Source organism: Sciurus vulgaris (genome assembly GCF_902686455.1).
Source record: "Sciurus vulgaris genome assembly, chromosome: 7".
Lineage (NCBI taxonomy): Eukaryota > Metazoa > Chordata > Mammalia > Rodentia > Sciuridae > Sciurus > Sciurus vulgaris.
This window is the reverse complement of record NC_136467.1, coordinates 43,097,112-43,125,069: the sequence shown is the minus strand read 5'-3', so window position 1 is coordinate 43,125,069 and position 27,958 is coordinate 43,097,112. Positions and strand designations below refer to the sequence as shown.

At 33.8% G+C, this 27,958-nt stretch overlaps 2 protein-coding genes across 3 annotated transcripts in view; one reads left to right on the top strand and one right to left on the bottom strand.

The window, feature by feature from the left end:
• HSF2 (heat shock transcription factor 2) overlaps positions 1 to 4,660 on the top strand; it is a 33,162-nt gene extending 28,502 nt beyond the window's left edge. For both annotated transcript variants that reach the window (XM_079146267.1, XM_079146266.1), the window contains one exon: positions 39 to 4,660. In XM_079146267.1, the coding sequence (XP_079002393.1) occupies positions 39 to 334 (296 nt within the window). In that variant the 3' untranslated portion in view covers positions 335 to 4,660. The remainder of the gene's footprint in view (positions 1 to 38) is intronic.
• Positions 3,386 to 27,464, bottom strand: SERINC1 (serine incorporator 1). Its single transcript, XM_079146268.1, has 10 exons — positions 27,315 to 27,464; positions 15,978 to 16,139; positions 13,594 to 13,763; positions 10,271 to 10,350; positions 9,914 to 10,051; positions 8,099 to 8,268; positions 7,898 to 7,988; positions 6,452 to 6,596; positions 6,135 to 6,365; positions 3,386 to 4,969 (listed from the first exon to the last, which is right to left on the bottom strand). The coding sequence occupies exons 1-10, from the start codon at positions 27,351 to 27,353 to the stop codon at positions 4,834 to 4,836; spliced, it is 1,362 nt and encodes a 453-aa protein (XP_079002394.1). The 5' UTR covers positions 27,354 to 27,464; the 3' UTR covers positions 3,386 to 4,833.
• Between the last annotated feature and the right edge of the window lie 494 nt (positions 27,465 to 27,958).

Genomic DNA, 27,958 nt, shown 5'->3' with positions numbered 1-27,958 from the left:
GTTGTTTAGCTATAGAGTGTTTTTTTAAATCTTTTTAGATAAGCAACTTATCCAGTACACTGCCTTTCCACTTCTTGCATTCCTCGATGGAAATCCTGCTTCTGCTGTTGAACAGGGGAGTACAACAGCATCATCAGAAGTTATGTCCTCTGTAGATAAACCCATAGAAGTTGATGAGCTTCTGGATAGCAGCCTGGACCCAGAACCAACCCAAAGTAAGCTTGTTCGCCTGGAACCATTGACTGAAGCTGAAGCTAGTGAAGCCACACTGTTTTATTTATGTGAACTTGCTCCTGCACCTCTGGATAGTGACATGCCACTTTTAGATAGTTAAATCCCTAAGAAGTGGACTCAACATGTATATATTCATCAAAATGATGAACTATTTATTTTAAAGTATCATTTGGTACTTTTCTTTTGTAAATTGCATTGTTTTGTTTAATCAGATACCATGGAATAAAAGCACCTTTTGCTTTTCTCACTAACCATGCACTCTTGCAAAGCTTTCAAATGTTATTCAGCTGCCTAGATATACACAAAATTCAGTGCACATTATTGGCATATCTTTAAGTTGAATTCAGATGCCATTTTTCTCCAATTGTAGTAATTTGGATTTCATTTTTACAGATGACCATTAACCCCAGTTACTTTCATTTTACTTGTTTGATGGTGTCTGTCTGCGTTTGAGTGTAAGTCACTAGAACTAATGATAGAACTTCTAAAGCTTTCTCTGTTCCAATTATTTTTATTAAATATTTTTCACTTGGCTTATTTTTAAAACTGGGAACATAAAGTGCCTGTATCTTGTAAAACTTCATTTGTCTCTCTTGGTTCAAAGAAGTTCATTTATGTTTGAAGTTCATTCATGTTCAACAGGAAGGGCAAAGTGTACACAAATGCTCACTGTCTGTTATGGTTCCAGCTCCATATACATAGAAAGAATGTGGGGATGAGTTGGGATTGTCCCATCCACTTAGTTGGATTAGTTTTAAGTAAGTTTTCTGGTTTCGTGGGTTTTGTTTTTTTTTTTTTTTTTGTTTTGTTTTGTTTTGTTTTTTGAACCATACTATTTAGTAAAATAAATATAATGAATGTTGAGTACTGGTACTTGTTGCGTGTCTTCTTTGGAGGTAATAACCGTATGAAACAACTGTGTCTGTTGTCCATTATTATCGAATGTGAATGACACCAAGATTTTTGCCTCCTCTGATGAAGTAGGTTGTATATTGCAGTAACAAAGGAATATAGTGTATCTAAATTTAATGTTTTAAAGTTTTGCTTTGTTTAAAGTAACACCGACTTGCTTTCCATGTTTCAAATAAAGAACTGAGAGATCTTATATGCCTTTTCTTATTGTAGCTAAGGTAAGAATATTATCAATGGATGACACTAAAGGCCTATAATTTTTGCTCTGAGAGAAGATAGGAGAAATAATGAGATCACTTCCTCTTTCAAACAGGCTTACAAGAACTTAAGAGATTTAAGGCCAGGGCACTTTATCACTTGAAGAGTTCTACCTTTAGGCAGTGTGCTGGAAGCAGTACAGTTACTACCTGAATTTTATATAGGGCTATTCAATGAGAAATTCCAAGGAAGACCTTTTTCCATTGACAATATCATATCTCTCAAGCTCTTAGAATTTTTCTTTTAAGATTGAAAGTGAGGCTTACCCTAGTGAGCAAAAGGCCCTGGGTTTCATCCCATCTCAAAACAAAACAAAAACAAGGATTAGCACAGAGGAATAGGAAAACCCTTCCCTTTTTAGATCCTGGAATACTTGGCTGACAGTGGGATCTTGGTGATTCAAAACCCTGGAACAGTTTTCAGCATGAACTAAAGAGGTCACTTTTCTAAAGCTTGTTAAAGTGAAGATTTTAGGAACAGAGGAGAGAAACTTAAAGAGATTTTTCTTTCCCTTTCTCTCTGTGGGATATGATCAAGGTCCTTGTCTTTGGGGGCATTTTGGAGTCTCCCCATCAAATCACTCTAAAAAAACTGAAAAATATTACTTTGGTCTTTTTTTAAGTTGACATTTAAGATTTTTCACCTTAAGTTTAAATAGTTTGAAGGAATTTAGGATTTTTGTTTTAAAATAACAGCAGTTACATGCTTCTTTTAAATGGAATCAGAATACTAGTGATTTTACCTCTCAAAATTCATAATTTCATTTCCCCCCAAAGAATGTAATACCATTTTTATTGTGTGAAAGTTATACACTGATGATCCCATTAACACTTCTCTGCAGCTAAGAAATTGTTTTAAGATTTCTAGATATTTAAAAAGTCTATTTCCAGTTTTACAAACTTATCAAAATAGTGTATTTGGTAGACTATTACCTGATTGCTAAACAATTTTCTGTCATGAAGCTACATTCTTTTCCACCTTTGCAATGGAGTAGTCATGTAAATAAGTTCCAATAAATAAAACAAGAGAAATGATGTGTAGTACTTCCAAGTCTGTTGTGATAACCTCCCCCATGCAGTCCTTCACATCCCTTCTCTCCCCACTGGCTTGATTAAGGAGGACATAGCTTCTAAGTGTACATTCAAAAAGAAAGAAACTTGGCTTCCTGAACCATTGTTTTTAGAGTCATCCATTAGTTCTTGAAATCCATTTTAGACTTCAGATGAGAAAGCAACAAACCTTTCAATTCTTTGGACTCCCATCAGAATTCACTTTTTGTTTCATAACCTGGAGACTCAATTTTGTTAAAAGCAAAAAAAAAAAGGTTTTTTTTTTTTTTTACTCAGTTTTGGACATTAAAAAATCTATAGAGATTTTCCCCAAAGTGCCTTGGTAAGATTTAGAACAAGTAAGAGGTGTATCTTTAAGTATGGAAAGAATAATTGTTAATTATAATTCTGATACATTTTTTCCACACATATAATTTTAGGGAAGATGGAGGATTAATAGGATTTCTTTAAAAATAATCAGACTTGTGTTTGAGAATAACTCTCTATACTACCTGGGGGAGGAGAGTGTGCAGATAGTTAGTTTAAGGGGTACTAGTGCCTTCATCCCTCCTCCAGCTTTCTTTTGCCTTAGGGGGATATCAAGACAGAGAGCTGGTGACCGACAGCTAAACTTTCTGGTATATATTCCTAACAGATGGTATATGCAGGATTTTAAAACCTTAAGTGTAAGAAGAAAAAAAAAGGGGGTGATAAGTATGTTTGCTACAGTCATGGTTACTTTAGAAGGACTCATTTACAGACAACCAAAGGGGTAAAAAATCACCTTGAAAACAATTCAGCTGTCAGGCCAGAAAATGAGCAGTTAATTCTCCAGTGCCAGGTTCCTTTTTTACACAGAAAAAAGGAAGATCTGCATATTACAGTTCCCTAAATTTGAACTGCTAAAGAATGTACACACTCACACTTTCTCTTGAATTCAATTTATTTAGGAGAACACAGCCATTCAAAATTGTGGAATACAATATTAACACAGAATAAAGTCGGGGAATTAAACTGAATTGTTATGCTCCAGTTGCATTAATAAATATTTTCATAGAAGCAAAAGTAGATTTTTAAAAGCTTTGTTAAATCACACAAATTTCTAAGTTTTTAATCTAAACTCATATTGCTTGATTTTCAAGTTGAAAGATTATAACAACATCTATCTCAGTTGCATGGCAGTAGATACAAAAGCATTTTTAAACATCTGTTGAGCTGTGTAGTATATACTGTAAGCAGGAGTTTATAATAGTCCATCATTCTGGCCTTAGTTTATGGATAGAAAGCATGCTGGACAGCAGCAATACATATTATATAAATTATCCAACATTAATGTGGTATAAAATCAATTATGCATGTATTTTAAATTATTTTTTTAATGTCAGGATGCTAAGCTATTTTGGTAGACTTAGAATTTCTCAGCTTTGTCGTTATTAATTTGAGCTATTTCAATCTTCCAGTTTCTTCAATTTTCAAATGAGAACTGAACTAGATTTTTTATCCGTGTACCTTCTGAAACCTAGTATTTTGCAGTTTCTGCCCTACCTATCAGGTTTCCCATTTGAATTTCAAAACTTTTCAAGTTTCAACAACTTCCTTCTAATCCAGTGTTTTTAAACAGTCTAAATCCTTTAACATTCCAATTTAAACCCACACTTCATTTGGTTTTATAATGACCAGTTCATTTTGTTGGAGAAGGCCGTAATATCTACCCAAGGAAGATTACAATCTCATTAAGTATTCAATATCACTACCAACCTTCTGACTTTCTTTGAAGGCTCTGTGCCTCAATCTCCATCCATAACCTACACCACTGTCCACTGAACATTCCCTACTTGTGGTAAGTTCTCTGCTTTCCTATTAATGGTAAATCTTAAATGAATTTGAGTGACCTGTATTTTTCAGACAACTAGCATGTAAATAACTTGTTTATACAATTTTAGAATAGCTATGTTCTTCATAGTCTCCAGTCTCCCATAAGGCAACACAAAATATTTCAGAAGGCAGCCATACACATTTACTTATATGTTTTCTAAAACAGCTTAGGGAAGGTCTAGCAATTTTTTAAAAGCAAACTGACAGTTTTGTTTTTACTTTTAATTTCATACTTAGAGCAGAGAATAAGCCTACCAATATTGACTTTATTAACTCACCACCATTATTCATAAAACTCATCCTTTGCAACTCATACTAATTCACATGATCAATGCACTTGGCAAAAATATGAACAGAATGGCAAGCAATAAAATCTAATTCATGCCAGAACAACACCAGAGAAGTTACACAGGAAGCACACACATATACAATTTACAAAAGATGGGAATACTGTTAATTTCAAATAAATGATGACCAAAGTAGGACTTTCATGCCAAAAGTCGATTCAATCAAAATCACGATTTGTAAGAACAAGTGGTGCCACTAGTGTCCAAACATATAGCACGATGCCAATCCAGCTGGACGATATTTTCACCCAGACAGCTGTCCACTGACTCTTCATCTCACGAGAGGGCTCATACCTAAAGTTTGAGGGAAAACAAAAAGGGCAGGGGGAAAGGGTGTTGGAGCATCAGCCATAAAGGTACTAACTTTATTCAGAAACATTCCTTAGATACAGCAATCTGCTGCTTTGCTTTCCACAGATTTAATGATACAATTTCCTTTAATGAAGTAAAGAACATAACCCTTTTAAGTAGTTCTTTTGCATGATATTCTGAGGTACTTCATGTTTTTCTCACAAAAGAAACCGAATGGATAAACATATTACACATGAAGACTGTTCAGAATGTATATGGAATACCCCATCCAACTGATTTCCACTTCTCTTGCTTCTTATATTTATAGACTGGGAAAGAAATATATCCCAAATTGAGCTGATTTTTAGGTTACTGAAATATACAAAAAAAAAAACTGATCTAAAAGTCTTAACATTTATTATTATCTAACAGCCAAACTGAATTATTGAGAACTACTTGGATTCTTGCAGCTTAATATGATATGGTATAGAAATTTTTAAAAATATATTTTAGTACTAAATATCAATAAAATCTGATCTTAAAAAAAATGCAAGAATAATCTTTTTTTCTTCATCTTTAGGTGACACTGAAGGTAATCTTACAAATTATCTAAGGGTATTATGCATTAAAAAATATCTTAAACAGAACTGCCCAAGCCATACAGTTCAATTTTAATCTTAAACAGAATCTTTAATTAATCATTTGGACAAAATCATACTTAAAAAAAAATGAAACACTGTGAATTGCAACTTTTATCAGAATTCGATTTATGAATTAGTATTAAAATGTTAAAAAGCATATAGTTTTAAAGGATTCTAAATCCATCTACATTACTGTATTCACACCAACAAAACAAATAAGGTATCAATTTTATGTTGGGCTACATCAACTTAATATGCTGCTTTGTTAAGGAAAAAAAAAAGTTTTTAAATGAAATTCTCTATTACAATATCACTTCAAACTTTGGAACTATTTCAATGTTTCCATTATTGCTAAAGCAAGGAAGTTAAGCCTGCATTTCTAGTACTGCTCTCACTATTCACTTAGCTGTAAATTTTGAAATACATTAGAGGATAAAAAGTACTTTGTATCCAATCATGTTTTACAAAAGAATTATAAGAAAAAAATCAGAATTCTCATATCCAAAGTTTTTATAAAATATAAGTACCTGTACCAATTGGTAAGGGTCATCATGATATAAAGAGAAGCCAGGAAAAGCATGAAGTGAAAGAAGGAATAACTGTAGGTGACACCATCCCTTTCATTATCTACAGCTCGGTGAACATCATCACCATCCTCCAGTGATCCATCACTTCTGGCTCCACCATCTTCTATTAATGTTGATTCATCACTTGTTAGAGTCAGTTTATTAACCTGACTATTGTTTGAGGTACGGATGCTGCATGAAAGAGATCAGAAAAAGTAAATGATTTCTTAATCAACAGCTAGACTTCCTATTTTTTTTTTTTAATCAGTTTTTCTTACCTTGAATAAAACACACACAATAAAAAGAGGATTAGTCCTATAATTCCTTGAGCATGCCACCACTGGACAGACTGCCCTTCCTTTGGGATAGAGCTTGTGATATTAAAGCCAATTATGCTTAGTAGACTAGGGTTGCAGTCTGTTTCTGTAAAGTAAATGAAAAGTCAAAATGTTAAGAATAACAACTATTTTTTTAAGGAACAAAGTTGTTTATCTGTTGTTTATCTACCATTGCAAATTCAAATAGTTTTGCTGGAAAAGGCACAAGTACAACAATAAAATACTTGAAGATAATTTGTATTTATTAACAAGACCTTAAAAGAGTTTGTTTTTGCTTCCTACTGTTCATTTTATACAAGTGCTTGGGAAAGTTCATTTTATTTTCAACCTTTTGTGAGAGCTGAAAGATACAATGTGTTTATATACAGGAAATGGATAAATTCAGATGACCTAATGTTAGTAAAATTCTAGAGTTAGGAATAAAATGTTTTAAATCATAATGTAATGGCTTTTCTACCATGTGTTATGGAACTACAATACTGATTTCATAAAGTATCAATTTGTCAAAGTACATTATAAAAGCCAAGATAGTTTAAGTTACAAATAAAAACAAAAAGCAAGTTATTTGTAGAAATGACAGAGGAGACATAACAACCTAATATTTATGTATTTATTTAGCTAGCTCTTGTAAAAGATAAAGGACTGGCAAAGTTTTTTAAAGTGTCCAAAATATATATTTTTTTTCTTCCCACAAAGCCAGATCTGTCAGTCTTCATCATCTTACTAAAACTGAGAGAAGGTTATCCTCTGACACAAATGACTAATAATTTTCCATAACCACTTACTTGGAAAAAAATTAAGAATCTCTCTCTAACAAGTAACAAAGCATTTAAAGTTCTGTAAATTCAATTTGATTCAGAGAACATATTTTCTTTTTATGTGTTTGTGCATGTGTATATATACACACATACGTGTATATATGTCAATACACACATAGCTATTTATTTTAGGCAAAGAACATTTTCTTTTCTAAAACTAATTTCTCTCTCTGAAAATAACAATGTTGATTGCTATCCTATGGAATGCATGCAATACAACTAGTCAATAAGTTTTGTTATAAAACCCAATTATATTCAATTGTAAGAGAGTCACAGAGAAAAAGAATAATGTGAAAAAAATTACCCTATAATCAAGTCAAAAAGCATTTAAAGAGATTTTATTTCTTCCCCCATATAACTTATTTTTCCTAACTTCCTTATAATTTTGTTGATGAAGGAAGAGAATTTAGTGAAAAAAAATTGTAAATACCTCAGATGAAATGACATTGTGTACATATCTTCTGAGAGCCTCATTTTTAAGTATCTTAACCTCCCCAAATGACCACCTCTGAATAAAAAGAAATACTGCAGAACTCATTAAAATTAAATAAATAAAAACAAAACATACCTGGCTCATTGGTCATAGCAGACCAAGTCAAATACATTGTATAGATTGTAATTACTGAAGACTGTAACAAACCGGATCTTGGTTGTGATTCCTACAAACAAAATATTAAGCCATATAGATAAATATTCTGACATCATTCAAGATTTATGAAGACTCAGAAATGTATAAGTTTCATAAAAACTAATAGTTTGAAAAGCATACCTGAATTTTTGGCAGAATAGACATTATAGAAGCACCAATGCAGAGGAGCATATTGACACTGATGAATGCCTTATTTTCTGAACAACTGGCTGGATGAGTATAGTAGACAAAGAACAAAACGATGGCAACCAAAGATAGCAGATAATTCAGAGCTGTAGCTGATAATAAGGCTATGAAAAAAATACAATTAAATAAGATTTTATCACAAATACTAGGAATTAGGCATGGCACTTGTTTTTTTTTTAAACTATCACTTTTTCAAGAAATTATATTTTAAGTCACTAAATGCAGGCTACAAAAGCAAGGAAGAAAATTCATTCTGAATTCTATCACTGAGTAATTCTATAGTCTACACATATTTTCAAGGACAATAAGTAACATGATTTTTTAATATAACAGTTTACCAACTATGTTCATATACATTTAAGAATAGAGGTAACTAGAACAGGAATACTACTCAAGGGTTTAAAAGAACCATAATTATTTGGTTATAAACAAGGGCACGAAAAAACAGATATTTTCACTGTTAATGTTTACCCTACAAAACAATGATGCTTTTCCTTACCAACTTAAATCTTAGAAAAATATATGTATGCAAGGGTAAGTCATTATTACTTAGTAAGACAACCTAAGCTGCTTCTACTAAAATTTCAATTAACAAAACAGGCATTTGTCTTTGTGTGAATATGTGCTCGATGTTTAAGAATTTGTTTAGATTTCCCTCACCGACAGGGCATCCATTCAACATTCCAGGCCCCGGGGAAACCGTAAAGAACAGACAGACACAAACCCTTGGAATTGTCACTGAAGAATGAGGGTATGTAAGTGAAGTTTCTGAATGACTAAAAGACAAACACCATAAACTAGTGTGAGAGAAAAATTAGGTCATAAGATTTCACTGGATTTGGCTTATACTGTTTTAAATTTTTTGTTAGCTAAAACCCAGATTATTTTACCCAAAAACTCAAATTTATGGCTTCTTAAAACAAAACAAAACAAAAAAAAACCCAAAAAACAAAAAACAAAAAAAAAAAGAAAGAAAGAATGAATCAAGCAATGATGAATTCATGTTTCCTGAAGACAATTAATACATGGAGCTAAGCAGTAACTGTGCACTTTAGCTGGGACAGTCATACTCTCTTGTTCATCACAGTCCCTACTATTTGCCCAAAAATTGAGACACTTAAACTTTATTAGACACCTGAACTCTCTTCTCTTCATTTTTGTTACTGTTTTGATCCTTGTAAGCATTTGAATTTTGACCCAAGTTTTCAGAGTGTAAACATAAGATCCAAGCTCATTATTATAAATAAATTTTAATTTCACTACCCCTTAGTTATCTGATACACATAATGGAATCCTTTACACAAATCCTATACACTTATGTTTATAGAATTAGCCAAAGTTTTTGCACTTTATCTGTTTGCTGTTGTTTAGAAATTCTATCACCATATGTTTATTTCTAGCCATCCTCTTTCCTTTAAAATTTTACTTTTAACCTGTTATAGGTCAGGAAGTTAGGCTTAAAAATGTACATAATATAAGCAATTGGCTTTGAAATACTTATTATTCCTATTCAGGTTCTTTTGGGTCTTTCTAGATTCTTAGGTATATTCCCAGGTAATCTGTCAAAAGATCTTCAACAAATTAAATTGCTGATACAACACAACACAATGCCACTCATAAACTTAAAATGAAAACTCTCTTCAAAAGAAATTAGACCATAAAAATTCTTAACTGATTTCCCTATAGTCTCATACCTGTTTTCACAAAAGTTCAACTACATCAAAAATGTTCTATGAGATAAAAGCTTACCTGCATACCAACATCTTGAGTTCCCTTCTTCCATTTTTTCAACCCATGATTCGTTCCATGAATGGGCAAAATCAATAAGTAAGACTAGCTGTATGAGGATGAAACAAAAGGCCCCTGCCATGCCTACATAAAACCACACTGAAAGAAAAAATAGCATACATATAAGTGAATTTAATTATTATTATTTCCTTTTCACAATCTCAGTACACAAAAGGGAAAATAGAATACAGATTTCTTGAATTTGCAACTGGGGAAAAAAGAAAAAAAAAGTTATATAGCTCCATGTAACAATTATTATTTTGGTTTCCTTCAGAAAACATAGGCACCAAACCAAACAATTAAAAAACAAATTCTTACCAGTTGTAAAAGTTCCTTCTGGAATGAAGAATGCCCCAATAATAATTGCAAGTGCTGCTGCAAATTTAAAGAACCAAAATCTAGAACAAAAATATAATATTAATAAACATCCAACAAATAATTTCATATATGAAATCTTATAAGGGAATCTTAGAAAACAGCTATACTTCACACTTTATAAAACTGTTAAATTTTTTCTGAGGATACCCTGAAAATCATAAAAGACTTACAAAAACTGCATTTAAGATAGTTTTAAAAACGGTATATTTGTCATTAACTCATGAGAATATTGCATTAGAAGTGGGAGGTGCTATGTCAAAGTATAAAGCACACTGAAAAAATGAATAATTTGGTTCAACATATGCAAATCAATAAAAGTAATTCACCACTTAAACAGAATTAAAGACAAAAATCAATGATCATCTCAAGAGATGCAGAAAAGGTCTTTAAAGTCCAACACCCATTCATGTTAAAAATTCTGGAGAAGCTAGGGATCCAAGGAATTTACCTGAACATTACAAAGGCCATTTATGACAAACCCAAAGCCAATATCATATTAAGTAGAGAAAACTAAAGGCATCTCCTCTAACATCAGGAAAAAGACAAGGCTGTCCATTCTCACCACTCTTATTCCACATAGTCCTTAAAACATTAGCCAGACCAATCAGGCAAGAGAAGGACATCAAAGGGATATAAACAGGAAAAGAAGGCCCAACTATCTGTTTGCTGACAACATGAGTCTATATCTAGAAGACCCCAAAAAACTTCACCAGAAGACTTCTAGAGTTTATAAATGAGTTTAACAAAGTAACAAGATACAAGATCAACACCCCAAAATCAACTTTCCTATATTCCAACAGTGATTTAGATGAGGAAGAAATCAGGAAAATCATCCCATTCACAATAACCTCAAATCAAAAACAAAAACAAAACCTAGGGAATTAATCTAACCAAGAAGGCAAAGAGGTAAAAGAGCTCTACAATGAAAATTGTAGAACACTGAAGAAAGAAACTGAAGACCTTAGAAGATGGAAAGACATCCCATGTTCCAGGACAGGCAGAATCAATATTATCAAAATGGCCATACTACCAAAAGCAATATACAGATTAAATGCAATCCCCCTCAAAATGCCAGTGACGTTCTTCACAGAATTAGACAAAACAATTCTTAAACTTATTTGGAAGAATAGCCAAAGAAATACTAAGCAAGAAAAGTGAGGCAGGAAGCATCACAATACCTGACTGAAATTATAATTCAGAGCTGTAGTAACAAAAACAGCATGGTATTGGCATCAAAATAGACATGAAGACTAATGAACATAATAGAAGACACAGAGACAAATTCATATACCTATAGCTGTCTGATACTTGACAAAGGCACCAAAAATAAATCTTGGTGAAAAGACAGCCTTTTTAACAAATGGTGCTGGGAAAACTGGACAGCTCTCTGTAGAAAAATGAAACTAGATCTCCATCTCTCACCCTACACAAAATTGAAATCAAAATGGTCAAAGACTTAGGAATTAGACCAGAACCTTTACAATAATAACCCAATCAATAAATGGGCAAAACTAAATAGAAATTTTTCAAAAGAAGAAACACAAATGGCCAACAAATATCTAAAAAATATGTTCAACATCCTTAGCAATCAGGGAAATGCAAATCAAAACTACACTAAGATTTCATCTTACTCCAGTCAGAAAGGCAATTGTCAAGAACACAAATAATAATAAATGTCGGGGAGGATGTGGGAAAAAGGTACACTGATAGACTGCTGGTGGGACTGCAAATCAGCACAACCACTCTGCAAAGGAGTATGGAGATTCCTCAAATAACGAGGAATGAAACCACCATATGACCCTGCTATCCTACTCTTTTTTTCCCAAAAGATTTAAAATTGGCATACTATTGTGACAGTCACTTCAATGTTAAAGCAGACAATTCACAATAGCTAAATTATGGAATCAACCCAGATAGATGCCCATTAACATGTGAATGGATTAAGAAACTGTGGTATATATGTATACAATGGAGTTCTACTCAGTCATTAAAAAGAATGAAATTATGATATTTGCCAGTAAATGGATGGAAATGCTAAGTAAAAGAAGACAAACTCAGAAATGCAAAGGTCCAATGTTCTCGCTCATATCCAGAAGCTACAGTAAAATAAAAGAAAGGGGAAAGGATAGGATAATATAAAGAACTATTCAAATATAAATTAATAGATGAGTGAAGAGTCTAGTAGAAAAAGGAGAATGGGAGAGGGGAGAGAGGACAGAATGGAAAAGGGGGAAAGAAAGGGGGAGGATCACGAACTGAAATCGGTTTCCATGCATGTATGAATTTGTTGGTATGAACCCAACCACTATGTACAACTATAAAAAATGAAGTTTTAATAAAGATATTATAAATGCCTCCATCTAAAACAATAATTTTAAACAAGGAGTAAAAGGACAGAATGAAACAATATAAAACTATCAAATCATATTTTTCATTAATATGAATATTCCATGTTTATTCCTAGATGTTACCAGAAAAGCAAAAGCAATATTTTTTAGAACATTAATGCAGGGGAGAGGGAGACAAAATTCAAATCATTCAAATCAAAACAAAACATTAAAAGTGCTATATGTGGTCATCTATATTAAAAGACATTAAAAAAATGAAGACATAGAAGTTTCTTTCTGGTTGTCCAGTACAACCAATCAATACCTTGTTTTAGGAATGAAGTTTTGCATTTTGTCTACATTGGATGTCTAGGAAACTGAGTTCTTTAAGAGTAGTGATCCACCAAAGGCTAAAAGGAGAAGGAACAGCTCTTCCTTAATAGTCAAACATGTATATATTCTCTTTTTAAAGAGAATACATGTTTATAAAACATTATAAATAACAGGTTATACCAACAAATAATCCAAAGCTGTTACTTATCACCCAAATCTGATGTAATCAAGTATAAGCAAAAGTTTTCTTACCTTATTCATAAACAGACAAAATAATTTTGTAAATTATATTTATTTTGCTTTAATTTTTTTATTATTTTTTAATTTTTTGTACCAGGCATTGAACCAGAGGATACCTAACTGCTGCACCACATCCCTAGCCCTTTTTTATTTAGAGATAGGGTCTCACTGAGTTGCTTAGGGCCTCAGTAAGTTGCTGATGCTGGTTTTGAACTCACGTTTCTCCTGCTTCAGCCTCCTGAGCCGCTGGGATTATGAGCATGCACCACCATGCCCAACTGCTTTGAAATTTCTTTAGACAGATTCAAAATTAGTGAGAAGAAGCTATTCAGAATTTTATGTTGAAGTTTATTCAAAACTCACCCATTGTGTATTGCAGCTCTAGGATCACTGCTGCTCTTCACTTTGATCATGAGCAAAGAAAGGAGAAGATAAAACATAGCCAAGCCAAAGCACAAACGATATACAGCTTTATAGCCAACCAAAATATTACAGGGAACAACACCTTTCTCATTCTCACAAAATCCAGGAATCTAGAAAAACAAAAATGAATTTGTGATTCATATTTTTCATTAAGAGCAGTGAAAGTTCTGTGTAATCAAATAGTTATATAAAAGTTTGAAAAATATAAGTTTTCTTTATAGTTTATGATGAATATATAATCAAGATTAAGCCTGGTATATTTTAATCAGATAAAAATTAAAAAAGAGGTAAACTTCTATGTGATCAAATGATAAAACACCAATGTTAATCCTAAACTGGATGTTTGAGTTGGAGATTTATTCTAAATTTTTACAACTCGTATTCTATTGTGATAATATATAAGAGAACAAATAAAGTCAATCAAAGTTTTAAAGAATCATAGAATAAGTCTATTCCTAAGAACTAAAAAGAATCAGGAATACTTAAGTTCTTTTTGAATTTTGGTTCCTCATTTTACAAGTGTTATTTCTGACCATGAATGGATTTGATTTAACAAGTTAGCAGTAGTTTTATATGTTAACTTAGAATCTTGAAAAAGACTGATAACCATTTTACAAAGTCATACTGCAAGGAGCTTGGGATGTGGCTCATTAGTACAGAGCTTGCATAATGTGTAAGGCCTTGGGTCTGATTACCAGCACCACCAAAAAGAAAAGTCACATTGTAATCAGAGTACAAAAAAGATTTTTTATGTGAAATAACTGAGAAGTATTATCCAGAATTACATTATTCATATATCTGGAGAATGAATTACTTCTTACTGCTCCTTTCACTCCCAGCATTCTAAAGATTTATGACACTAGTCATGTAGTAGTTCTCAAGTCCAAGGTCTACTTCTTAGTTCTCACATTCCTTAATCTTTTCTATATAGACATTGTCCTATTATTATTAAAACTTTTCCTAAAGCCTGTTCATCTCTTGGTTCTTCAGTTCTTATTGCTCCTTCAGAGGTTCTCCTTTCTCTACCAACTCCTTTAAGAACTTTCAGCAAAGTTCTGGTAGCACACTCTGAATGGTCTTGTTCAGCACATGCTGCCATGGTTTCAACTTGTATCTTTAACTCCAAGACAACTACTAGCTCTGATTTCTCTTTGAGTTATACAACATGTTTTCTACTTCTTGCTAGATGTTATGTATTCTACATAGATGTATGCCTAAAATTCCTATGCTGAAACCCTAATCCTCAATGGGATAGTATTATGAAGTGGGGGTCTTTGGGAGGTTAATTAGATCATGAGGACCGAGCCCTCTTGATGAGATTAGCGACTTTACAAGAAGAGATAGGAGAAAGTCTGCTTCACCTTCACCAAAATTCAACCATGCTGGCATGACAAATTCCTGTTGTTTAAGTCTATGGTATTCTTGTTATATTAGCTTGTTATAATTCTTGTTATATTTATATATCTTCGTTATATACACATGTGTGATGCAGAATCTTCATATTAACATGCTAGAAACTAAATTTATTATATTTTCCCCATCTCCTTCCACAATCTGACTCCCTAGAAAAAATGAAAACCAAACAAAAAATAAAATACCTTTATATTTCTTTCTGGTTTACAGTAACACCTTCCTGCCAATTTTCTAGGTTCAGAACCTGACTGTTATTTATGATTCTATCACTACTAATATTTAAATACCAGCCAGATTCAGTCAGTTCCATACTCATTAAAAACTAGTTTAAGACTTCTGTATAATAATGCTAATCAATATTCTCATCAATTTTATTTTAACTTAGAATCTCAAAACACTGATAACATTTCAGTCATATTGTAATCTAATTGATTAAAATATAAATGCTAATCAATATTCTATACAATATTGCTAATAAAAACAATAGCCTCCATATTCAACTGCTTGATTTCTATCCTTCCTAATTATCGGATTAATCTTCCTAAAGAAGAGATACTCTGCTTAAAAACCTTTAGTAATTATGCTTCCTACTCATTTTTAGAATGTTCCCTTTTCAGGGCTGGTAGGGGTAGGAGGAAGCAAAAGAATGGCTCCTTTTCCATGACACTCACTGAAATTCGGTTATCTGTTTAAAATTATTTCTTTCCTTGGATTGTCAGACCACTTTTCTCTACCACCATCACAGAACTTAATGAGCTACCTTATATTGTCTCTTTCCTAAAAGTTACAATCTACTAAAATTGTGATTACACATTATCTATTTTTACATTATACTCTTTTTAAACCCCAAATATCAGTTTTATACATATTCTATAGTTTCACTTAATCAATCAATAAGAAAAAAGACTAACCTTATTTAGTTGTTCTTCCATTCCTGGTATCAACATTACACAAGCTACACATACTCCAACAAGCAAAAAAAGTGCATAGATCAATCTGGTTACTGTGGAGTTGTTTCCACTAGGACAGCATCGGCAGAGCAAACATGGGGCACTACCACACAGACATGGTATCTAGGAAAAAGAAAATTATTAAAAATAAGTACAGTTTAAAATTATTTAGTGAAATTTTATATTCTACCTGTTCAAAGGAGGGGGAATTAAAACTAATTACCACTGGTCAAAAAGTATTTGGTTCATACATATTATCTACAAACTAAAAAACTTAATAACTTTTGTGTAAAGAAAGAGCAAAGTCAAGCATAAAAAGCTCTTGATCTCTATACCAAGCAAAATGAATAAAATTACTTAAAATAACACAAGGAACGAAATAACCATCAAGAAATAAAATTTAGCTAAAAAAAATAAATTATTCATGAGTAGCATAGATGCTATGCCCACTTAAGAGACTCTGTCCTTTAGTCCTCAGGTATCATAATGATACACACATATCACAGGAAGTACTATACAAAACAGACCCATTATAACTAATAAAACAGAGGAATAGAGCTGTTGTCTATTAAGCTTCTAGAGGACAGAAATAAATGTCACAGCAACTATAAGCCTACTCTTACCAAAAATTAAAAAATAAACAGCTCCCTTCAGATAAAGAGAAAGAAAAAAAGGTCTTTAAATACTAAGTCAGTAAGAAAATTCCCTATCAGTACTTCATTTGAGTTATGGGGAAAAGGGGAAAGGCTTAAAATTGAAAAGGGAAATCTCAAAAATGAAATGAGGTAATAACAGAAGATGGAAAGGGGAATCACACAGCTAAGAAATAAGAAGTGGAAAAATAAAGAATAACTTTGGTGCTAAGGAACAAAAAGACAAAACTCAAGGAAAATAAGACTGGACAAGTACTTAAATTCAGACCAACCTCCTGCCTTAACAAAGGAAAAAAAAAAAGTGTAACAACAGTATTTCAGACAGTAACAATAAATGCAGGGCCGTAATTTCTGAGAGGAGGTATCTTGAGCCCTATGATTGACCTATTTCTCTTCTTGGGCAGAATGTAGGAAGGGAGATACAGACTGAGCCCAATGGTCTACATGATGTAAGGAGACAGTTGGGAATTCAGAGAAGTGAAGACACTAAATTCCTAGGGCAGAATCCTGGAAAGGAAAAAAGCTACATAGAGAGCAAGCTCTAGCTGAGCACTGGTTGACATGTACATTTGAAAAAAATTACTCAAGGGGGTAGTGGTAACTGGTACTTGAGAGTTCTATCACCCAGAGTGAAAAAAATCTTGTAATCCTTGAAACACTGCATAGAGAAATGATACTGGTGAGAAAAAAAAAAAAAAAAAAAAAAAAAATCTGCCATTTGATTTAAGGTTGTACTTGTTTCATTTAGCAAAGTTTAAAAGCAAACAACAAAAAGATCAAATTCTTTCCCAATAACTCACCTGTGTCCAAAACAAAGTCCAATAATTTATTTTTTTTAAATATTTAAGTATATCTAGCCCTCAGTAAGCTAAAATTTCTGGGACACCTATTTAAAAAACTGGCAGGCATGCAAGGAAGTAGGAAAATACAATCCATAAAGAGATTCAATTAGTCAAAACCAACCTGGACACTACAGCTCAAAGCCCTAGAAAAAGAAGAACAGACCAGCACCAAAAGTAGTAGAAGACAGGAAATAGTTAAACTCAGAGCTGAAATCAATGAAATTGAAACAAAAGAAACAATACAAAAAATTGACAAAATAAATAGTTGGTTCTTCGAAAAAATAAACAAAATTGATAAACCTTTAGCCATACTAAAAAAGAGAAGACGAGAGAAAACCCAAATCACTAAAATTCGGAATGAACAAGGAAATATCACAACAGACAGGATTGAAATACAAAACATAATTAGAAGCTATTTTGAAAATCTATACTCCAACAAAATAGAAAATTTCGAAGACATCGACAGGTTTCTAGAGACATATGAATTGCCTAAACTGAATGAGGAGGACATACACAATTTAAATAGACCAATTTCAAGTAATGAAATAGAAGAGGTCATCAAAAGCCCACCAACAAAGAAAAGTCCAGGACCAGACGGGTTCTCAGTTGAGTTCTACAAAACCTTTAAAGAAGAGCTCATTCCAATACTTCTCAAAGTATTCCATAACTCATTCTATGAAGCCAATATCACACTGATACCTAAATCAGACAGAGACACATCAAGGAAAGAAAATTTCAGACCAATATCCTTAATGAACATCGACACAAAAATTCTCAACAAAATTTTAGCAAATCGCATACAAAAACATATTAAAAAGATAGTGCACCATGATCCAAGTGGGTTTCATACCAGGGATGCAAGGTTGGTTCAACATCAGGAAATCAATAAATGTAATTCACCATATCAATAGACTTAAAGTCAAGAATCACATGATTATTTCAATAGATGCAGAAAAAGCATTTGATAAAATTCAGCACCCCTTCATGCTCAAAACACTAGAAAAAATAGGGATAGCGGGAACATTCCTTAACATTGTAAAGGCCATTTATGGTAAGCCCATGGCTAATATCATTCTAAATGGTGAAAAACTGAAAGCATTCCCCCTAAAAACTGGAACAAGGCAGGATGCCCTCTTTCACCACTTCTATTCAACATCGTTCTTGAGACTCTAGCCAGAGCAATTAGACAAACCAAAGAAATTAAAGGGATACGGATTGGAAAAGAAGAACTCAAACTCCCTGTTCACTGATGACATGATTATATATTTAGAGGAACCTGGAAATTCCACCAGAAAACTCTTAGAACTCATAAGTGAATTCAGTAAAGTAGCAGGTTACAAGATCAATGCTCATAAATCCAATGCATTTTTATACATAAGTGATGAATCTTCAGAAAGAGAAATTAGGAAAACTACCCCATTCACAATAGCATTGAAAAAAATAAAATACTTGGGAATCAATCTCACAAAAGAGGTGAAAGACCTCTACAATGAGAACTATACAACACTAAAGAAAGAAATTAAAGAACACCTTAGAAGATGGAAAGATCTTCCATGTTCTTGGATAGGAAGAATTAATATTGTCAAAATGGCCATACTACCTAAAGTGCTATACAAATTCAATGCAATTCCAATTAAAATCCCAATGACGAACCTTACAGAAATGGAGCAAGCAATTATGAAATTCATCTGGAAGAATAAGAAACCCAGAATAGCTAAAGCAATCCTTAGCAGGAAGAGTGAAACAGGGGGTATTGCAATACCAGATCTTCAACTCTACTACAAAGCAATAGTAACCAAAACGGCATGGTATTGGTACCAAAATAGAAAGGTAGATCAATGGTACAGACTAGAGGACACGGACACAAACCCAAATAAATACAATTTTCTCATACTAGACAAAGGTGCCAAAAATATGCAATGGAGAAAAGATAGCCTCTTCAACAAATGGTGCTGGGAGAATTGGAAATCCATATGCAACAGAATGAAACTAAACCCATATCTCTCACCATGCATGAAACTAAACTCAAAATGGATTAAGGATCTCGGAATCAGACCAGAGACCCTGCAGATTATAGAAGAAAAAGTAGGTCCAGATCTTCAACATGTCGGCTTAGGACCAGACTTCCTTAACAGGACTCCCATAGCACAAGAAATAAAAGCAAGAATCAATAACTGGGATAGATTCAAACTAAAAAGCTTTCTCTCAGCAAAGGAAACTATCAGCAATGCGAAGAAAGAGCCTACAGAGTGGGAGAATATCTTTGCCAATCATACTTCAGATAGAGCACTAATCTCCAGAATCTATAAAGAACTCAAAAAACTCTACTCCAAGAATTCAAATAATCCAGTCGACAAATGGGCTAAGGAAATGAATAGACACTTCACAGAAGAAGATCTACAAGCTATCAACAAACACATGGAAAAATGTTCAACATCTCTAGTAATCAGAGAAATGCAAATCAAAACCACCCTAAGATTCCATCTCACCCCAATTAGAATGCAATTATCAAGAATACGAGCAACAACAGGTGTTGGCGAGGATGTGGGGAGAAAGGTACACTCATACATTGCTGGTGGGGTTGCAAATTCGTGCAGCCACTCTGGAAAGCAGTGTGGAGATCCCTTAGAAAACTTGGAATGGACCCTCCATTTGACCCAGCTATCCCACTCCTAGGCCTATACCCAAAGGACTTAAAATCAGCATACTACAGAGATACAGCCACATCAATGTTCATAGCTGCTCAATTCACAATAGCCAGACTGTGGAACCAACCTAGATGCCCTTCAATTGATGAGTGGATAAAGAAACTGTGGTATATATATACAATGGAATATTACTCAGCCATAAAGAATGATAAAATTATGGCATTTGCAGGCAAATGGATGAAATTGGAGAATATCATGCTAAGTGAGATAAGCCAATCTCAAAAAGCCAAAGGACAAATGATATCGCTAATAAGTGAATGACGACACATAATGGGGGGAGGGAAGGGTTAGCGTTAGGGTTAGAGTTAGGGTTAGGGAGGGGGACAAGTATGGAGGAAGGAAGCACTGTATAGAGGGAAAAGAGGGGTGGGAGGGGTGGGGGGGAAAGGGAAAAAATAACAGAATGAATCAAACAACATTACTCTATGTAAATTTATGATTACACAAATGGTATGCCTTTACGCCATGTACAAACAGAGAAACAACATGTATCCCATTTGTTTACAATAAAATTAAAAAATAAAATAAAATAAAAATAAAAAATAAAAAAAAACAACCTGGAAATAAAAGATTACTGAGTTAACTAAAAAAAAGAGGGCCTTGTAATATTATTATAACTATACATCACATGCTCAAGGAATTAGAGAGAAACAAGCTGAAGAAGGACATGAAAGATAATTTAAAAGAACCATACCAACATCAATAATATAAAATAAAATATCTTAACCCAAATACTTATAAGACATAGCAGAAAAGATTAGGGGATCTGAAGATACAGCAACAGAAAAGATTCAAAAGGAAAACCTGATAAAAAGCATCACACCATTGCCAGAAAACTAAACTGCTTGATAAGTGAAACTAGTCTCTGAAGCTCAGAAGAAACTGTTAAACTTTCCCAATTTAACAAAAATTATAAACTAACAGATCCAAATTCAGTAAAGCCCTAGCAAAATAAGTATGATGAAACTATACCAATAACATCACAATCAACTGCTTAAAGACAATGACAAATGAGAAATAAAGACACATTTTATACAAAGGAACAGAAAGAAATCATACTTCAAATGAACACTTCAAGCCAAAAGTACAGGTTTAGTCTGGGAAAATCATGCTGCTTCAACTTTGGAAAATCAACCAATGAAATTCATCAAAGAAAAATCACGATGTTCATCTCAATGAATTTTAAAAATACTTGGCAAAATTTAATGTCCATTTTTGATCAAATCTAAGCAAACAAGGACTAGAACAGAAAATCCTCAACTTGATAAAGGACATTTCTAAGTATCTGTTGCTCTCACTTATATTTAATGCTTTAAGTGTAAGTGCCTTCCCTATAAGATCTGAAACAAGGCAAAGGTATTTGCTTTTGCCATTTTACTGAACTTCACACTGAGCATCCTAGCCAGCACAATGAGGGAAGGAAAAAAAAAAAAAAAAAGACACACAAATCATAATGAAAGACATAAAACTGCCCTATTCATATTTAAATATAATTGACTACACAGAAAATCCCAAAGAAACTATAAAAATGCAACTATACCTAATAAGCAAGCTTAGTAAGGTCACAGGATACAAAGTTAACATACACATATCAAACATTTTTATATGCTAGTTACAAACAATTAGAAATTGAAATTAAGCAAATAAAAGCAATACTTTAGTATAAATCTATCAAAATATGTACAACATTCAAGTTATGAATATCATAAAATAATGGTGAAAGATATCAAAGACCTAAATAAATGGCAAAATATCTTGTGTTTCTTGGAAGAGAAGATTCAATATTTTGAAAATATCAATTCTTTGAAATTGATCAATAGTTTCAAACCAAGTCCAATGACAATTCCAACAGCAGTTTTATAGAAATAAACTAGCTACTTTAAAAATGTATACAGACAGGCAAAGGATCTATAATATATAAAACTGTTTTAAAAAAGTATAAAATTTGGAAAATTCACTCTTCTTGATTTTAAGACTAACTTTAAAGCACAGAAATCAATACAGAATTGTATAGATGAAACAAACACATAAAGAACAAACAGTTCAGAAATAGACTTTTGCAACTATGGTCAAAGGATTTTTGAAAAAGATGCCAAAGCAAATCAATTTGGAAAGGATAATATCTTAATAAATGGTGCTGAAATAACTGGGTATCCATATATTTTTAAAAAGTGAACTTTAAGTTATTATCAAACATCTATGAAAATTCACGTAAGATTTTCTAGTTATAACAAAACCACCTACAAAATAAAAAAAACTGATAATGTGTGCCTCATTAAAATTTAAGATAGTATGAAGAAGATAAAAGGCTACATACCTCATATTTGCAAATCAGGTATATGACAAATCATTTTCATCCAGAATTTAAAATGAACTCTCAAAACTCAGTAACAAACCAATTAAAAAAATGTACAAGACATTTAAACAGATACCTAACCAAAGTAGACATAATGATGGCAAATAAATTCCTATGATGTCCCCTTTCATACCTGTTTCTTGGCAGTATCCAAGGGATCCTTAGACTTGTTCTGAGACCAAGAATAGGATTCTTTTTTCTTTTGTGAACATGTCTATATGAACTCTTTAAAATCATCTCTGGGATGTTTGGCCTAAACGTGGACTTAACGATTATAATGTCTTCAAGGGCTTTTTCACAGTGAGTGTGGGACCTACTTCATCTCAAGCTGTTATGTTCCAGATCAATTCCACCTATTATTATAGTGTCTTCTTAAGAGTATGTGCTCTAAAACTATTGTGTCCTTGACCTACATCAACTTACACTTCTCTTATTTCTGCTTGTCTTGCTATCTTTTAAGAGCTTTTGGAAGCCTACTGTCTATCCTCTGGTTTGACAGTCTTCACATTTAGCAAATGTTACAATCTCAGTTGAAAGCCAACTAAAACATGGATTCATTGATTCGAAGACTGTTATTCATATAACTTCAGGCAGTATGAACCAGGATTTAATTACCTTCACATTCTAAGACTTATAAATATGATTATAATGATCTTATGGGTATACTTGAAATGAACACAAAATCCCATCTCCTTTTGCAGCCTCCTTTCTGCCTTGAAACTTGATTTTTGGTGTTAATGTAGTTCTTCTGATCAAGGATCAGGGGCTTACAGTCCTTTCTGCTCTTAACTGGAAGAGGTGGTAGAATACATTAATCACATCTTTTTTTCTTCCAGATGCTTCAATTTTCAATGAAAGATTAATACAGGCCATGACAACAGTATCAAAACTGCTTGATGAGAGATTTGGAATTGAAGAAGAGGAACAGCATTTACCCCTATTGCCTTTTTCAACCACAGGAGGATGTCAGAGGCCTAGAAGAGTGATCAATGATGAGTGACACTTCAGAGTACAGGGGTCACAGCTCGGGACACGGCCCATGGTGCAGGAGCAAGAACTGCCTGTGGGGGGTCGGGCCAAGTACAGCAGCCTGGTGACACCAAGATGCCATGGTCCCAAGTAGCTGCCTGCACACCTAAGAAGGTTGAAGCCTGGCAGGACTAACAGCACAACCTCAGGCAGCAAGCATGTCCACCTCTTGGGAAACATAACTTCTAAGGAAAAATCAACCTTTACACAAATCTAAACTTAGACATGCATATAGCTGGGTAAAAGTCTGGGGTTAACTAAATACATAGAAAATAAAGCAATCTAACTTCAATGAATACAAAAAGTTGTAGGTGAAAGGAAAAGTTATTGTATATTTTTTAAATGAATGAACTACAAAGATCATTACAAGGTAATAAAAATAAAAGCTAACATTTAAATATTTACAATAGTTTTACATATATTAACTAATTTAAATAGTCATAATTTATGTTTAACTAAAATTATAAGTATTATGGAAAGATAAGGGGACATAATGATTATGTATGTATGACTTTGGTAGGGGTTCAGAATGAGGGCCAGCTGAAATCAAGGAACAGGTGGTAAGTCTTCATCTTCCAGTTAGATGACAATGTCTAAAATAAAACAAACCAAAAGGCCCTCCAAATTAGGCATATAATATATAAATGTTATTTAGAAATACTTAGAAAAAATATTTAAGGAAACACTGCCTCTCAAAAGTGAAAATGTGAGTGCATTGTTTTTTCCTAAATCACATAGAACTATATGCACATATTAAAAGATCATTAACAAGAGCTAGGATATAGGAGAATGGGTGACTATTATGTTTTTATACCTCTTGTACCAGTGGATTTAAAATTAAAATGTCCTTAAAGATATATCTGACATCAACATTTCATACAATCATTTGTCCTCAAACTTCGGATTTCTCAACTATGGAACTACTGACATTTTGAACTGAATGATGGTTGGGGGCTGCCTTGTACATTGTAGAATACAATCTCCTGGCCTCCACCCAGGAGATGGAAGTGGCACTCCTCACCTCAAGCTCAATAAAAAATGTATGCAGACATTGCCGGACGTCCCAGTGGTGGATGGATGTAGAGGCAAAACCATGCGTTACTCAAAGCCATTGCTACAGAATCACCTCCTTAGAGGTATCTGTTTAGAAACTCTCCTGATTAAAAAAAAAAAAAAATCATTCAGTAATTCTTTAGCATTACTTTTTCTTTGATTAAATTGAGATAAACTAAATTTAATGCTTTGCATAACATGTTTAGCATGCTACCTTTACTAAAAATTATCTATTCATCCATCCATTGTGTATATGCATTGACAGAAGAAACTGGTGGTGGGATTTTCTGTGATTTTTGAATTTTATGTGTACTCTGAATTGCTTAGCTTTTCACAGCAACTATGAATCATTTCTACAAAAAAATGTTACTGGGTTAAAAAATAAAAATCTTGCAGAAGCTGGCACAAGATAGGTACTTGGTAATTACTAGCTCTTTCTTCAAAAAAAAATGATAGTTGTTGTATACGAGGCCCAGTCACTATTCACCAACACCAATGTTGAAAAAATTAGAATGGAGGAAGTGCCTAATTAAAAGTAGCTGGTAAAGTAATTTTTCTCTTTCATACTTTTTCCATAGTTCAGAAATGTTCAGAAATGTAGAATATTTCTACACTTATAAGAAAATGACTTTTACTAAATTTGATTAAATCTGCAGAAAACGATTAAAAAAAAAAGAGGGTGGTCTGTTTGTAGTTCTATATTACCTGATTTCATTTAATGATGTGAATGTGAGTTTTGAAAATTCGAGTAATTTTAATTTCATTAAAACTTGTAAGTAAATGAACATGTTAACTGTTACGAATGTTTAAGAGATGGATTTGTGTATCACAAGGCAAATTTCATTATTACAGATATGGCCTAAACTTGCATAATTCAGAAATAAAGAGACAGAAGCACATAGGAAACATAGGAAAGGGCAAAGAACTGACTCAAATTATACACTAAAAATTCTTAGGTTGGCCATGACTTAGAAGCATGATATGCAACATTGGTCACCTAGCTTTTTCTCCATTTTTCGGAGACCTCATTATCAGAAGGTAAGAAAACTGCTTATGTGATACTACCTTTTCAGCATATTTAATTAAGTGACTAAAAGGCAGTGTCAGTTTTAACAAGGGCATTCTTCTAGTCAACAAAAGTAGTTGTACATATTTGTTCTCAAGGTATCCTCCAGAGCTATTTTCTTTCCAACTTAAGATACACATAGAAAAAAATTTCTTAAAACTTTAAAAAATACAAACAGCAATTTTCCTGGAGACAAAAAAGGTTGCTCATCACTGAACACAAGAATGAAAATACAATGCAAAACACATATCCCTCTTTTTAAATCTCTACAATCTACAAAGAAAGAAAACTGGACAATATCTGACATTTCAAATAAGATTACATAATATCTTACCAAAAAAAAAAAAAATCAAGGAAAACAATCTCATGATAATCACTTATTACCTACAGTACTTCTTATTACGCTAAATTCATCCCTTTTGTATAAAAGACTCAATAGACTCAACTAGACTCAATATTTTATTGAGATAAACATAGGTTCCCATGCACAACTGCAAGAACACAGCATAATTAAGAGAACTGGCTGGAATAACAACTTCCAAGTAAGTTAACATTTACAGTTCAACCCACAACAAAACTTTTTGAAAAGAGGTGAAATATGTAAAATAATCAGTGTGTTGGTTAATGTATAATGGGATTACTCGGAAAGTCTGACAAGCAGTTGTTTGAAATGAAATTTAAAAATCACAAATAACATTTGAATCTAAATACTTCACCCAAAGTTACCAAGATCTTTATTAAGTATACTGCCAATATGTTGTCTTTTTTTTTTCCTGGAAGGAGGGAAAGGTTACCTTTTAAAAACAGGTTATGTGCACCACATGGATTAAGATATCTTGCGATTATAATGAAAATGGTTTCACGATAACGACCCTATCTAATGAAAATGAAACATTCCCAAACGCACATCAAAATTCTGACTGCACATGTATGCTTTATGTCAAAAGATGTCCACCAAACTGGACATCTTTTCCAGATATGAAAAATCATTATTTGAGAAGCACAGTGATTCCTCAATGCCATTAAGGCCAAAGACCGAGTGGCAGAGCGAAGACTGTTTATTTCAGAAACGATATCACTACATCAGTGCCAGGCTGTCATAAATAACGGACACTTCTTAAACGTGCTCTGCCGGTCAGAACAAAGAGGCCTCCAGGATGACAGTGCTGCAGTCTGAGGTTGCCCGGGAAGAGATGACACCCGGAGAGGGGGCGCCCGGCAGAAGGCAGGCCGAAGCCTTTGAAGAGAAGGCCTAGGCAGACACAAAAGACTACCTAAAGGGTCCTGAAAGAAAGGGAGGCAGTTTTCATGAAACGGGTGGGGGAGGGGACCACCAGCTCGCTCCACCTCTTCCATCTGGCTCATCTTCCCATCTGCACTGCACCTCACGGCCCCCGAGGCAAGTGCTTCGCAAGGCCGAAGGTAAAAGCCGCATCAGAGTGACCGGAGGGGATGGGAAGAAAATGGGGACACAAGGCACTCCCTGTTGGGTGGGGTAGCACGTTCCCGTTGGGCCTCATCCAGCCCCGCCCTGGTACTCTCTCCTGTTTCTCACGCTAGCATGCGGAACGCCGAAAAGAAACCAACTCACCCAGCTCGCCATGGAGCACAGCCCCAGGACGCTGCCCATCTTCACAGCGTCGCAAGAACTGCGGGTGCCGACAAAATGGAGACAGCCTCTTTCTTGCTTTTCAGGGCTTATTTACTATCTGAGAGGCACTTCCTGCGCAGAGCCTACCCCGCCCCTCGGCCTGCGCGTCACTTCCTTCGAGGCGTTGCTGGGGTTTGACGCGAGCACTGCGCCGAAACTGGGCGTGCGCACCCCTGGGGCTGGCTCCCTCTGGATGTCTTTCAGGGCGCTGTCCCGCACAGCGCCGTTTGAAGACCTCAGGCCGTGCAGGGCTGGACGTAGTTTGCCAAATTAAGATAACAATGTGAGAAGGCCCTTTACTTTCCATTTCGTTGATTTCGAGCGTTAATAGAACACAGAACTGAGGTGGTGGTTGACGTTTTGCCTTCCTCCATTTTCACCCTTTTTTTTCTGCTTAGCGATAGCTTGCTTCCTCTTTCTCAGTGTTTATTCGTCCACCTCCACTTATTTCTCATTCCCCCCACTTCTGTATCTGTTTTTCCACTTTCATACTCAACTTACTCCTGCAGCTCACTTCCTGGAACAAGTTTTATTGAGATATTTATATTCATTTATTTGGTGCTTTCAGATCTCTGGTACCACTT

Coding starts and splice junctions, on each gene's coding strand:
- SERINC1 (XM_079146268.1), bottom strand. CDS start 27,353: ATGGGCAGCGTCCTGGGGCTGTGCTCCATGGCGAGCTGG. Junction 10,351..13,593: donor AGAGCTGCAATACACAATGG/GTGAGTTTTGAA, acceptor TTTTTGTTCTAG/ATTTTGGTTCTTTAAATTTG. Junction 8,269..9,913: donor CTCAAGATGTTGGTATGCAG/GTAAGCTTTTAT, acceptor TTTTTTTCATAG/CCTTATTATCAGCTACAGCT.